The sequence below is a fragment of the Oncorhynchus mykiss genome, chromosome 30 (genome assembly GCF_057628025.1).
Source record: "Oncorhynchus mykiss isolate SJ-2025 chromosome 30, ASM5762802v1, whole genome shotgun sequence".
Taxonomy (NCBI): domain Eukaryota; kingdom Metazoa; phylum Chordata; class Actinopteri; order Salmoniformes; family Salmonidae; genus Oncorhynchus; species Oncorhynchus mykiss.
In genome coordinates this window covers 10,423,598-10,437,500 of record NC_143051.1, presented here as the reverse complement: position 1 = coordinate 10,437,500, position 13,903 = coordinate 10,423,598, and the positions used below count along the sequence as shown (strand labels likewise).

Genomic DNA, 13,903 nt, shown 5'->3' with positions numbered 1-13,903 from the left:
CTGTGATTAACGGTCAGAGCCCAGGTCTGACAGAACCTATGATTAATGGTGCCTTGATTTCAGTGTTGTGTAGGTTGAGACCAGGTGCTGCAGATTCTTCTACTGTTTTTGCCAGTTCATGAATGTATATGTTAAATAGTGTTGGACTTATTGGGCCGCCCTGTTTCACTCCACGTCCCTGAGAGAAGAAGTCTGTTGCCTTGTTGCCAACGTTGACCTCACATTTGTTTTAAGTGTACATTGATTGAATAACATCATATGTTTCCCTTCCAGTACCACTTCCTATTAGTTTGTGTTGTTGATATGTGGTAGTAGAGTAGTGGCCTGAGGGCACACACTTCATTTGTTGTGAAATCTGTTGTGAATGTTTTGTAATGTTTTTAAAATTGTAAAACTGCCTTAATTTTGCTGGACCCCAGGAAGAGTAGCTGCTGCCTTGGCAGGAACTAATGGGGATCCATAATAAACCCCAGGAAGAGTAGCTGCTGCCTTGGCAGGAACTAATGGGGATCCTTAATAAATACAAATACAGTGGTTTTTCTATAGTTATAGTCACTGCCTGTTAATATCCTCTCTCTGTCCTGTCCTCTGATCTGTCATTTACCTGTAACTGGCCTGGTGATAAGAGAGAGTTCTGCAGCTCTTGTGGATGCAGTCTTTTCTAATATACCCAGACCAGGACCCGACCTCAACTTGACCAGGACCAGGACCCGACCTCAACTTGACCAGGACCAGGACCCGACCTCAACTTGACCAGGACCAGACCTGAACTTGACCAGGACCAGGACCCGACCTCAACTTGACCAGGACCAGGACCCGACCTCAACTTGACCAGGACCAGGACCCGACCTCAACTTGACCAGGACCAGGACCCGACCTCAACTTGACCAGGACCAGGACCAGACCTCAACTTGACCAGGACCCGACCTCAACTTGACCAGAACCAGGACCAGACCTCAACTTGACCAGGACCAGGACCCGACCTCAACTTGACCAGGACCAGGACCAGACCTCAACTTGACCAGGACCAGGACCCGACCTCAACTTGACCAGGACCAGGACCCGACCTCAACTTGACCAGGACCAGGACCCGACCTCAACTTGACCAGGACCAGGACCAGACCTCAACTTGACCAGGACCAGGACCAGACCTTAACTTGACCAGAACCAGGACCAGACCTGAACTTGACCAGGACCAGGACCCGACCTCAACTTGACCAGGACCAGGACCCGACCTCAACTTGACCAGGACCAGGACCAGACCTTAACTTGACCAGAACCAGGACCAGACCTGAACTTGACCAGGACCAGGACCCGACCTTAACTTGACCAGGACCAGGACCAGACCTCAACTTGACCAGGACCCGACCTTAACTTGACCAGAACCAGGACCAGACCTCAACTTGACCAGGACCAGGACCCGACCTCAACTTGACCAGGACCAGGACCAGACCTCAACTTGACCAGGACCCGACCTCAACTTGACCAGAACCAGGACCAGACCTCAACTTGACCAGGACCAGGACCCGACCTCAACTTGACCAGGACCAGGACCAGACCTCAACTTGACCAGGACCCGACCTCAACTTGACCAGAACCAGGACCAGACCTCAACTTGACCAGGACCAGGACCCGACCTCAACTTGACCAGGACCAGGACCAGACCTCAACTTGACCAGGACCAGGACCCGACCTCAACTTGACCAGGACCAGGACCCGACCTCAACTTGACCAGGACCAGGACCCGACCTCAACTTGACCAGGACCAGGACCAGACCTCAACTTGACCAGGACCAGGACCAGACCTTAACTTGACCAGAACCAGGACCAGACCTGAACTTGACCAGGACCAGGACCCGACCTCAACTTGACCAGGACCAGGACCCGACCTCAACTTGACCAGGACCAGGACCAGACCTTAACTTGACCAGAACCAGGACCAGACCTGAACTTGACCAGGACCAGGACCCGACCTTAACTTGACTAGGACCAGGACCCGACCTCAACTTGACCAGGACCAGGACCCGACCTCAACTTGACCAGGACCAGGACCCGACCTCAACTTGACCAGGACCAGGACCCGACCTCAACTTGACCAGGACCAGGACCAGACCTCAACTTGACCAGGACCAGGACCAGACCTCAACTTGACCAGGACCCGACCTCAACTTGACCAGGACCAGGACCCGACCTCAACTTGACCAGGACCAGGACCAGACCTGAACTTGACCAGGACCAGGACCCGACCTTAACTTGACTAGGACCAGGACCCGACCTCAACTTGACCAGGACCAGGACCCGACCTCAACTTGACCAGGACCAGACCTGAACTTGACTAGGAACCGACCTGTACTTGACCAGGACCCGACCTGAACTTGACCAGGACCAGACCTGAACTTGACCAGAACCCGACCTTAACTTGACCAGGACCAGACCTTAACTTGACCAGCGCCAGACCTGAACTTGACCAGGACCCAACCTTAACTTGACCAGGACCAGGACCAGACCTTAACTTGACCAGGACCAGACCTTAACTTGACCAGGACCAGGACCAGGACCTTAACTTGACCAGGACCATGTCAGAGGAGGTCACAGTCAGCCTGGAGCAGAAGATGAAACAGATGCCTGGACAGAGGGTGAAGGGTCAGAGAGGGTGTCTGGACAGAGGGTGAGGGGTCAGAGAGGGTGACTGGACAGAGGGTGAGGGGCCAGAGAGGGTGTCTGGACAGAGGGTGAGGGGTCAGAGAGGGTGTCTGGACAGAGGGTGTCTGGACAGAGGGTGAGGGGTCAGAGAGGGTGTCTGGACAGAGGGTGAGGGGTCAGAGAGGGTGTCTGGACAGAGGGTGAGGGGCCAGAGAGGGTGTCTGGACAGAGGGTGAGGGGTCAGAGAGGGTGTCTGGACAGAGGGTGTCTGGACAGAGGGTGAGGGGTCAGAGAGGGTATTTGGACAGATTGTGAGGGGTCAGAGAGGGTGTCTGAACAGAGGGTGAGGGGTCAGAGAGGGAGACACTGGAACTCAAACTAGATGTGCATCTTGGGTATTTTGTGTGCTTTAGGGATAAAGCTTTAAAACGCTCCAACAGACTGTAAATCCCAACTCACACTGTCTCACAGTGACAGCTTCACAGCCAAGCTACCAGGTAAGTAACAAACATCTAACACCCAACATTACTCGTAAACACTGTACAAACCTGTACAGAGAGAGAGAGAGAGAGAGAGAGAGAGAGAGAGAGAGAGAGAGACTGCACGCAGAATTCAGCAAACATATTCTCTATGTACAACGGAAAACACCAAATAATGCACGCAGAGCAGAATTAGGCCGATACCCACTAATTATCCAAATCTAGAGAAGAGCCATTAAATTCTACAACCACCTAAAAGGAAGTGATTCCCAAACCTTCCATAACAAAGCCAACACCTACAGAGAGATGAACCTGGAGAAGAGTCCCCTAAGCAAGCTGGTCCTGGGGCTCTGTTCACAAACACACGACACACGACACACGATAGCCCCATGACAGCATCACAATTAGATCCAACCAAATGATGAGAAAACAAAAAGATAATTACTTGACACATTGGAAAGAATTAACAAAAAACAGAGCAAACTAGAATGCTACTTGGCCCTAAACAGAGAGTACACAGTGGCAGAATACCTGAGCACTGTGACTGACCCAAACCTAAGGAAAGTTTGGACTATGTACAGACTCAGTGAGCATAGCCTTGCTATTGAGAAAGGCCGCCGTAGTCAGACATGGCTCTCAAGAGAAGACAGGCTATGTGCTCACTGCCCACAAAATGAGGTGGAAACTGAGCTGCACTTCCTAGCCTCCTGCCAAATGTATGACCACATTAGAGACACATATTTCCCTCAGATTACACAGATCCACAAAGAATTTGAAAACAAACCCAATTTTGATAAACTCTCATATCTATTGAAATACCACAGTGTGACATCACCGCAGCAAGATTTGTGACCTGTTGCCACGCGAAAAGGTTAACCAGTGAAGAACAAAACACCATTGTAAATACAACCCATATTTATGTTAATTTATTTTCCGTTTTGTACTTAAATTGAATTGAAATTGATTTGAGAGAGAGAGAGAGAGAAATATATTTATTTTGAGTACTTTGTAAGACTCCTTCCCCACTCCAGGCGTCCTAATTTCTACTGAATATTAATTTATAACAGTAGAAAGCTGTTATGTTAATAATCTGTGTTTCTTAGATAGCATCAGTCCATTCATTACACTGTAACTACACACAGAGCAGAGAAGCGCACGGAAACTGACCTTTATGTAACAGGGGGGAACAGTGGGCCAGTCATCGGTGGGCCTATAGAAGAGGTGACGACAGGTCAGTGTCAACAAGGATACAATGAGGTAGCATGGCAAATTGAAACAGGTGGGTTGATTTAGAAACATGAAACAGGAGGTTTGTGCTCAAACAGGAAAACAGCTGCTACCAAAAGGCAAAAATAAGATATTAATTTTCAAAAGTCACAAGTAAAATGTGGTGAATTTTAGTCAAACAGATATACTTTTATATTTAGACTCTTGTCTCGGATGTTGAATGGGCTGATGTCTCCTGCTTCTATTAAACAAACTACCCATTCAGAGCCACAAGGACCAGGAAGTGCAACGGCACAAAACGTATTTTCTTTCACTCCTCGACACATCATTACAGGTGTCTGTGTAGGTTACTGTCTATTGGGGGTTGGCTGTTCAGTTCAGTGTGTGTGTGGCTTTGAGAGAACGATAAGCCCAGTGTTGTTGTGTTTACCAGGGTTGTGCTAATGACACCAGCTCGTGTCTGTGAATCTGCCCGGGAGTCGCGCGGGGAGCCGAGAATCTCTGGAGTCTAAACTAAACTGAAAGACCGGAGGAGGAGCAGTCCCACTGTCTGAGTGAGTCTCTCTCTCTCTGTCTCTGTGTGTGTGTGTGTCTCTGTCTCTGTCTCTGTGTGTGTCTCTGTGTGTGTGTCTCTGTGTGTGTCTCTGTCTCTGTCTCTGTGTGTGTCTCTGTGTGTGTCTCTGTCTCTGTGTGTGTCTCTGTGTGTGTCTCTGTGTGTGTGTGTATGTGTGTGTGTGTCAGAGAGAGAACTGGAGTGCGTGTGGCTCAGGTCGCAGAGGGGAGTGTGTCTGCGCAAGCGTTTAAGCACCATGGACAGCAACCGGGAGCCAGTCTCGTTAACAACCAACCAGCGGGAAGTTTAGAGCAGCCCGCTCTCCTCTCCGTGTTGACCGGAGGAGCTCCCGTTGTCAGCGACAGAGACGACTCACTTTTGGATTTGGAAATAATGATCTAGTCTTTGTTCATGCAGGTTAGTGTCTGATAAAAAAAAATATAGCTAAATACAAAAAAAATGAAAATCTACTCGACATCATGATCTCCTGTACAGAACTTTCCTCAGCACCGGGACATGGACTAACATCACGCCACCCGCCAAGGGTCGACAGGCGGACACCGGCTCCTCCAGGCTCGGGTTGCTAGTTGGCACAGAAACATGACATTTTTTGAAACGGGATGAAACAGGGAGGTACCTGAACTTATCCATTTCAGTTAATCTTTATTTAATCACAGTAGTGACTGTTATCTGGGGAGTAGCTTAAGAAACGCTAGTTTTCGTTTCTAAACGTTTTGCTGCCGACCCTCCTGACTGAGGCCAACCTAGGAGGACAGACAGGCTGGTCTCCAGGAGGATGCCCGGGCAGGATGTGCTCCAGCCGGAAGATCCTGTGGAGCCTGCTGCTGCTGTCAGTGTTGGAGGTGGGTCTGGGGGTGACCAGTATTGTCCTGGGAGCCGTGGGGCTCAGCCGGGTCAGGGAGGAACACAAGCTGCAGCAAGGAGACGCTTCTCCCATCTGGAGCGGCATGTGTGTACGTGGAACTTTTAGTTTACCATCTTCCTGTGTGTGTGTGTCTGTGTGTGTGTGTGTGTGTGTGTGTGTGTGTGTGTGTGTGTGTGTGTGTGTGTGTGTGTGTGTGTGTGTGTGTGTGTGTGTCTGTGTGTCTGTGTGTGTGTGTGTGTGTGTGTGTCTGTCTGTGTGTCTGTGTGTGTGTGTGTGTGTGTGTGTGTGTGTGTGTGTGTGTGTGTGTGTGTGTGTGTGTGTGTGTGTGTGTGTGTGTGTGTGTGTGTGAGTGTGTGTGTGTGTGTGTGTGTGTGTGTGTGTGTGTGTGTGTGTGTGTGTGTGTGCATGCTCGTGTGTTGGGTGTGAATTTAAAAAACTTTAAGTATTCATTTCCAGGTTGGCTCTATGCCTGGAAATGCCCTTGTCTGGAGCAAAGATTGACAATTTCAAACTCAAATTTCAAAAAAAGTGTTTACAATTTTTAAAAGGAACTAGCAATAATTGACATTAACTGAAAAAGGATTAGATGTAGATGCAATAGCCCTCTGTGACTTTAAATAATATTTTTCTTAAAACTGTAATTCCTTAAAGATGTGTCCGGAGATTTGGTCAAGTCGTTCAGATTTGTCTAAATCCTAAATGAATCGGGCATGAGTAGGGTCAGCTACGCCATAAGGACCCCTTCTTCAGTTACCCATTAGTGCAACAAGACCACTCATGCTCTAGAAAATGCTCTACTTATGATAGATTTAAACAAACAGTATTGGAATCACCATGGCAACAAGCATAAACCGTCAACTCCACCTGGCTCGACTGAGGGACCTTACAGATTGTATGTGTGGGGTAACGAGATGAGGTAGTCATTCAAAAATCATGTTAAACACTATGATTGTACACAGTGAGTCCATGCAACTTATTATGTGACTTGGTAAGCACATTTTTACTCTTGAACCTATTTAAGCTTGCCATAAGAAAGGGGTTGAATACTTATTGACTCAAGACATTTCAGCTTTTCATTTTTAATTAATTGGTGAAAACATAATTCCACTTTGACATTATCGGATATCGGGTGTAGAGGCCAGTGACACAAATGTTCAATTTAATCAATTTTAAATTCATCAAAATGTGTGAATGCTTTCTGAGGGCTCTGTATGTTCTACATCTAGAAAAACATGCCACAATGGTAACGAAATTAGCTCTGGAGCCTTGAATAGTTCAAAGATTTTTTATAACATATTTGAATAATCTAACGTTAGAATTAAATAATCAATGCCTTTAAAAACTTGGACAATAATTGTACAAATGAAATGCCTTTTATAGTGTGTGACAAGAGTAAATCCCTAAATCCAGTAACTTCCATTTTATGAAATCAAAATAATCAAAAATGAGGCAGTTGCTACTTCACATGGTATGATAGCTGATACATTTGTCTGTCAAAATATACAATGTTGTTGAAATTACGAAAAACATTTGTAAAAACTTTTTTAAAAGTGAGATCTCCCGCTCTCTACATCTGTCTCCTCTTCGGATGACTTTTCCGCGCTCCCACCAATGAAATCCGGTTTGGATTCGGATCTGATTGGGTTCTGTTCTTTCTCTCTCAGTTTCTAATCTGTGGGATGTGTGGAGTGCTCTGTTCCAAGAAGAGGACTGGACTCATCGTGAGTACATACACACACACACACGCTCACACACACACACACGCTCACACACACACACATGCACACACACACACGCTCACACGCTCGCACACACACTCTCTCTTACCTTCCTGTCTGAAGTTGCTCTCGCTCCCCAAAGGGGCTTTATTGACATGGGAAACATATGTTTACATTGCCAAAGCAAGTGAAATAGATAATAAACAACATCAACATAAAGGTATAATTCTTTGTGTGCTCTAGGACAACGGTGTCTAGATAGAATTTGTATTTGTTGTCCTGGCAACTGGACCTTTTATGGAACACCATTATTTTTGTCTTACTGAGATTTACTGTCAGGGCCCAGGTCTGTCAGGGCCCAGATCTGTCAGGGCCCAGGTCTGTCAGGACCCAGGACTGTCAGGGCCCAGGTCTGTCAGGGCCCAGGTCTGTCAGGGCCCAGATCTGTCAGGGCCCAGGTCTGTCAGGGCCCAGGTCTGTCAGGGCCCAGGTCTGTCAGGACCCAGGACTGTCAGGGCCCAGGTCTGTCAGGGCCCAGGTCTGTCAGGGCCCAGGTCTGTCAGGGTCCAGGTCTGTCAGGGCCCAGGTCTGTCAGGGCCCAGGTCTGTCAGGGCCCAGGTCTGTCAGGGTCCAGGTCTGTCAGGGCCCAGGTCTGTCAGGGCCCAGGTCTGTCAGGGCCCAGGTCTGTCAGGACCCAGGACTGTCAGGGCCCAGGTCTGTCAGGGCCCAGATCTGTCAGGGCCCAGGTCTGTCAGGGCCCAGGTCTGTCAGGGCCCAGATCTGTCAGGGCCCAGGTCTGTCAGGGCCCAGGTCTGTCAGGACCCAGGTCTGTCAGGGCCCAGGTCTGTCAGGGCCCAGGTCTGTCAGGGCCCAGGTCTGTCAGGGCCCAGATCTGTGCAGATTCTATGCAGAAGATCTAGGTGCTGCTGTAGGCATTGATTTTATGTCATATGTTTATCCCCCAACACCGCTTTCCATCCATTTGTAAAGCAGACTGTCATTCCAAATTGAGTCAAAAGCTTTTTTGAAATCAACAAAGCATGTTTTGGTTGGTTTGTTTGTCAATTAGGGTGTGCAAGGTGTATATGTGGTCTGTCGTACGATATTTTGGAAGCCAATTTGACATTTGCTCAGGACGTTGTTTTCACAGAGGAAATGTTGGACTCTACTGTTGATGATACTGCAGAGGATACAGAGGATACAGAGGTTACTGTTGACGCAGGTTCCACTGTAATTATCGGGGTCAGATTTCTCTCTACTTCTGTGGATTGATTGATCAGACCTTGGTTCGAAACACTGGGGAAGATGCCAGAGCTGAGGATAATGTTGAAATATTCAAGAAAAGCTCATTTTAATTTGTGGTTTGTATATTTGATCATTTTGATTAGTAGGTCAACAACACCACAGGCCTTTTTGTGTTGAAGGGAGATTGGAGAAGTGGTTTATCCATGCATCTCCGTTTTGGGATAGATAACTCTTCATGTTGTTTGTTTAGTGTTTCCCAGAAGTGGTTAGATTCTACGGATTCTTCAATCACATTGAGCTGATTTCTGACATGCTGTTCTTTCCTCGTAGTGTATATCTGTATTGTTTTAGTGATTCCCCATGGTGAAGGTTATCATTTTCTGGGTCTCTGTGTGTTTGGTTGTGTAACGCAGATGCTGGGAGACGAGAAGCAAGTACGGGGGTGTGGCTTTAATAATAAATAAACATGAAAACAAAACACAAACGGCGTCTGGACATAAGAACAGGAACATAACAACAAGGCTGACAGGGGAACGAACCCGAGGGACAGATAGAGGGATGGAAATAATTGAAGTGATGCAGTCCAGGTGAGTCTCATGAGTCGCAGGTGCGTGTAACGATGGTGACAGGTGCGTGCAATAATCACCACACTGGCGACGTGCGCCAGAGAGGGGGAGCGTGAGTAAACGTGACAGGTTGGATATTCTCGAAATCTTTCAATGGTTTTTGCTTTCATCATTAAACCATTTCTCATTGTTGTTCATTTTCTTAGGTTTTTTTAATATATTTTTTAAATTCTTTGTAGTTACAATCTTGTCTCAGTGCTGCAACGCCCGTACGGACTCGGGAGAGGTGAAGGTCGAGAGCCGTGCGTCCTCTGAAACACAACCCAGCCAAGCCACACTGCTTCTTGGCACAATGCCCACTTAACCCGAAAGCCAGCCTCACCAATGTGGTGGAGTAAACACTGTACACCTGGTGACCGTGTCAGCGTGCACTGCACACAGCCCACAACAGGAGTTGCTAGTGTGTGATGGGACAAGGGCATCCCTGCCGGCCAAACCCGGATGACACTGGGACAATTGTGTGCCGCCCCATGGGTCTCCCTGTCGCGACAGAGCCTGGACTCTAACCCAGAATCTCTAGTGGCACAGCTTTAGGTGGGGCTTTAGACCCCTGAGACAGAGATTGGACTCTAACCCAGAATCTCCAGTGGCACAGCTTTAGGTGGGGCTTTAGACCCCTGAGACAGAGCCTGGACTCGAACCCAGAATCTCTAGTGGCACAGCTTTAGGGGGGGCTTTAGACCCCTGAGACAGAGCCTGGACTCTAACCCAGAATCTCTAGTGGCACAGCTTTAGGGGGGGCTTTAGACCCCTGAGACAGAGCCTGGACTCTAACCCAGAATCTCTAGTGGCACAGCTTTAGGGGGGGCTTTAGACCCCTGAGACAGAGCCTGGACTCTAACCCAGAATCTCTAGTGGCACAGCTTTAGGTGGGGCTTTAGACCACTGAGACAGAGCCTGGACTCTAACCCAGAATCTCCAGTGGCACAGCTTTAGGTGGGGCTTTAGACCCCTGCGCCCCTCAGGAGACCCTTCTTAGGTTTTCTGCTAGAATTTTTTAAACATTTCATACAATATGTTAGCTGATATGTCAAATACTGTATACTGTTCAGGCTTCATACTGCTAAGTTTACACCACTACTGCAGGGAAACATTTTGTCCAGGAAGTTGCCTAGGAGGGATTTATTGTTGGCTAATTGTTTGTTGGTAGATTTCTACACTAACCTCTGTCCATCTATAGCATTTCTTAACAACCAGCAGTTGGTTCAGCTTCGATAACTCATGGTTGAGTATTACTCTGTTCAAGAGTAATACTGTGATCTGACAGGGGTGTTAGTTGGCTGACTGTGAACGCTCTGAGAGACTCTCGATCGGTCAGTGATGAAGTAGTCGACCACTGCCAGGGAATGAGCTGAGGGTGTACCTACTAAAGGAGTATCACCGAAGCCAACCATTGACTATGTACAGACCCAGCGTAGGACAGAGCTGCAGGAGTTGTGACCTGTTTTCATTGGTTGTTTTGTCATAGCTGTGTCTAGGGGGGCATATTTTGGGAAGGAATGCTGTCACCTCCAGGAAGGTGCTTGTCCCCCTGTGTGCTGAGAATGTTGGGTTCTTGTCCAGTTCTGGCATTTAGGTCACCACAGACTAGTACATGTCCCTGGGCTGAAAATGATTGATCTACCCCTCTAGGATGGAGAAGCTGTCTTCATTAAAGTATGGGGATTCTAGTGGGGGGATATAGGTAGCACACAGGAGAACATTATTCTCTGTTGAGATTATTTCAATTTCTAGCCAAATGTAAAATATTCCTGTTTTGACTAATTTAATAGAGTGGGTTAGGTCTGCTCTATACCAAATTAGCATATCCCCTGAGTCTCTTCCCTGTTTCACACCTGGTAGTTTGGTGAATGGTACTACCAGCTCTCTGTAACCTAGTCGGCAATCAGTTGGTCCATTTCTTCAATACCAGGTTTCTTGCAAAATTACAATGTCTGTATTTCTGATTTCTTTGTTGAAGTCTGGGTCCTGCTCTTTAGGCCAAAGGCAGATGACCTCAGACCGTGTATATTCCAGGATGCTTTGTGGTCTATAATGTCCAGTGTTGTTATTCGTGTGGTTTAGGCCCGGACGATTAGGGTTGAGCAAAGCATGCTGAGCATCTGAGGATGGGGCTGTTGCTTGGCTCACGGCCTGGGCGTATGTCTCGCTCTCCCCTTCTCCATCCTCTTCTCTCAGCAGTCAACCCTCTCTCTCCTCTGGCTCTCCATCTCCTATCCTCCCCCAATCTCTGTGTGATGATTAGGTTATGCTAGGTTAGTGTTTCTCTGGAGTCTGATGTGTTTCCAAACAATGGATAATGACTGAAACAGGAGCTCTGATTTTCCATGCGGACATTTACTGAAGGCATGTGTTACATTAGGAAACCTAACGTGTCTATCTACACACACACACACATAAAGGTTGTGGGGGTTCTGAGTGGGACAGGGTACTTAGAGGCTTGTTCACTGTAACTGATCTCCCAGGAAAAGTCAGAAGTGTGTGTGTGTGGATAATTATGCTGAACCTAATTCATTTTGCACGTTTTAAAAACAATGTGTGGAGTCATGTATAGTACTGAACCACAACCCAGTATTTACAGTGTGTTCCATCTCATTTACAGGTATAGAGCAGGAGACTATAAACAGTGTTCCATTTCACCATGTGTTTCTGCTGACAAGGTGGCTATAGTATTTGCAGGAGCAGTCATTTAAGTCTGTATTTATATTGCTTTATTCTTTCTCTTGTTTTTTTCTCTCTCTCCATTTTCCCTCTCTCTCCCTCCCTCTCTCTGTCTGTTTCAATCTCTCTCCCTCTCTCTGTCTGTTTCAATCTATCTCCCTCTCTCTTTCCCTTTCTCTCTTTCTCTCTCTGTCTCTTTCCCTCTCTCTCCCTCCCTCTCTCTGTCTGTTTCAATCTCTCTCCCTCTCTCTATCTGTTTCGATCTCTCTCCCTCTCTCTTTCCCTTTCTCTCTTTCTCTCTCTGTCTCTTTCAATCTCTCTCCCTTCCTCTCTCTGTCTCTTTCAATCTCTCTCCCTCTCTGTCTCTCTCCCTCCCTCTCTCCCTCTCCAGATGATTCTGTTCTCAGCTTGCTGTATCTGTGGTCTGATTGGAGGGATTCTCAACTTCCAGTTCATTAGGGCGTTGTCACGACGACCAGACTCTCTTCGTTCCCTACACCTAGCAGCCATGACTATTGCCTGCCTGGGTTTGCAACGCTATGAAACACTAGAAAACACTTTGAAACACAGTTAAACATTATATTACATTACATGACACTATTATCAACTCATTCCAACTCCAGGTAGTTGAGGTGTGCGACGCTGACCCAATACCTCCTCTAACCTACATGAAAACGTCTCTGTCTGTATATGAAAAGGTAACATTCAGATTCTGGCATCATTAAATTCAATTAGTCATCTCCCTCTCTCCCGTAGGTATCTCTTCCTGTACTCTCTCAACCTGGTTGACCTGTCGTCTGGCCAATTCAGAGCAACAGAGGATGTTTCTGGAGAGAGAACACTCACTGCATCACTCACACGAGATGGCTGAGAAGGATTCATACACACACGGATCTTTCGTAAGAAACAAAACACACACTCCCAAGCTTGGACAGCAATCATACATTACTCTTAATTGATCCTCAGTGACAATCCACAGCTGAGTGATACTAACGTATGTGTGTGTGTGTTTCCAACAGGAGATCCTTGACAACTCCAGCAATGGGATTCCCCAGATCTCCTACAATGCTAACACCACATCTCCTTAACAATGGACACACCTTGTTGCCCTGACAACTGGCACATCTTGTAACCCTGACAATTGAACCGCCTTGTTGCTCTGACAATGGACACAACTTGTTGCCCTGATGATGTACACACCTTGTTGCCCTGATGATGGACACAACTTGTTGCCCTGACAACGGAGTGACATCGTGTAACAGAGCTGAGCAGCATTATTACACAGCTGTGTGTAGAGAACTTCAACACAGATGGAAGAAGTTTCCCAAAATAAAACAACAATGAATGCTATTCTTGGACAAGTTGTTACGAGTTCTGATAGTCCCAATACACAGAGTCACATGACATATGCCCTCACAGACAGGAGGGACAGACAGCCAATCAGACATTTCAAACTAATGATCACAAAACACGCATGCAATTTATTATAAATCTCTCTCTCCCTCTCTCTCTCTCTCTCTCTCTCTATCTCTCTCTCTCTCCCATTCTTCTCTCTCCCCCTGGTTCTGGCTATATGAATGTAGGTGTATGAAGGAACAGTGCTTTAGCGATCTCATGCAGAGCAGAATATGGAATTCTTTAAAGTATCAGACATACAACCAACGATGCACACTGTAGAGCTGCTGTGGGTAACCCTCCTCCTGTAGAGCTGCTGTGGGTAACCCTCCTCCTGTAGAGCTGCTGTGGGTAACCCTCCTCCTGTAGAGCTGCTGTGGGTAACCCTTCTCCTGTAGAGCTGCTGTGGGTAACCCTCCTCCTGTAGAGCTGCTGTGGGTAACCCTCCTCCTGTAGAGCTGCTGTGGGTA

At 47.3% G+C, this 13,903-nt stretch overlaps 1 protein-coding gene across 2 annotated transcripts in view; it reads left to right on the top strand.

The window, feature by feature from the left end:
• Window positions 1-13,388, top strand: part of LOC110487911 (transmembrane protein 196) — a 29,892-nt gene extending 16,504 nt beyond the window's left edge. The window contains exons 2-6 of one of the 2 annotated variants that reach the window (XM_090228556.1): window positions 4,783-4,903; window positions 7,453-7,509; window positions 12,430-12,565; window positions 12,795-12,937; window positions 13,058-13,388. In XM_090228556.1, the coding sequence (XP_090084682.1) occupies window positions 7,468-7,509; window positions 12,430-12,565; window positions 12,795-12,937; window positions 13,058-13,126 (390 nt within the window). In that variant the 5' untranslated portion in view covers window positions 4,783-4,903; window positions 7,453-7,467 and the 3' untranslated portion in view covers window positions 13,127-13,388. Of the gene's footprint in view, window positions 1-4,782; window positions 4,904-5,598; window positions 5,877-7,452; window positions 7,510-12,429; window positions 12,566-12,794; window positions 12,938-13,057 lie in introns of those variants that run through there. The other variant, XM_021559828.3, reaches the window with a different exon arrangement.
• The last annotated feature ends 515 nt before the right edge of the window (window positions 13,389-13,903 follow it).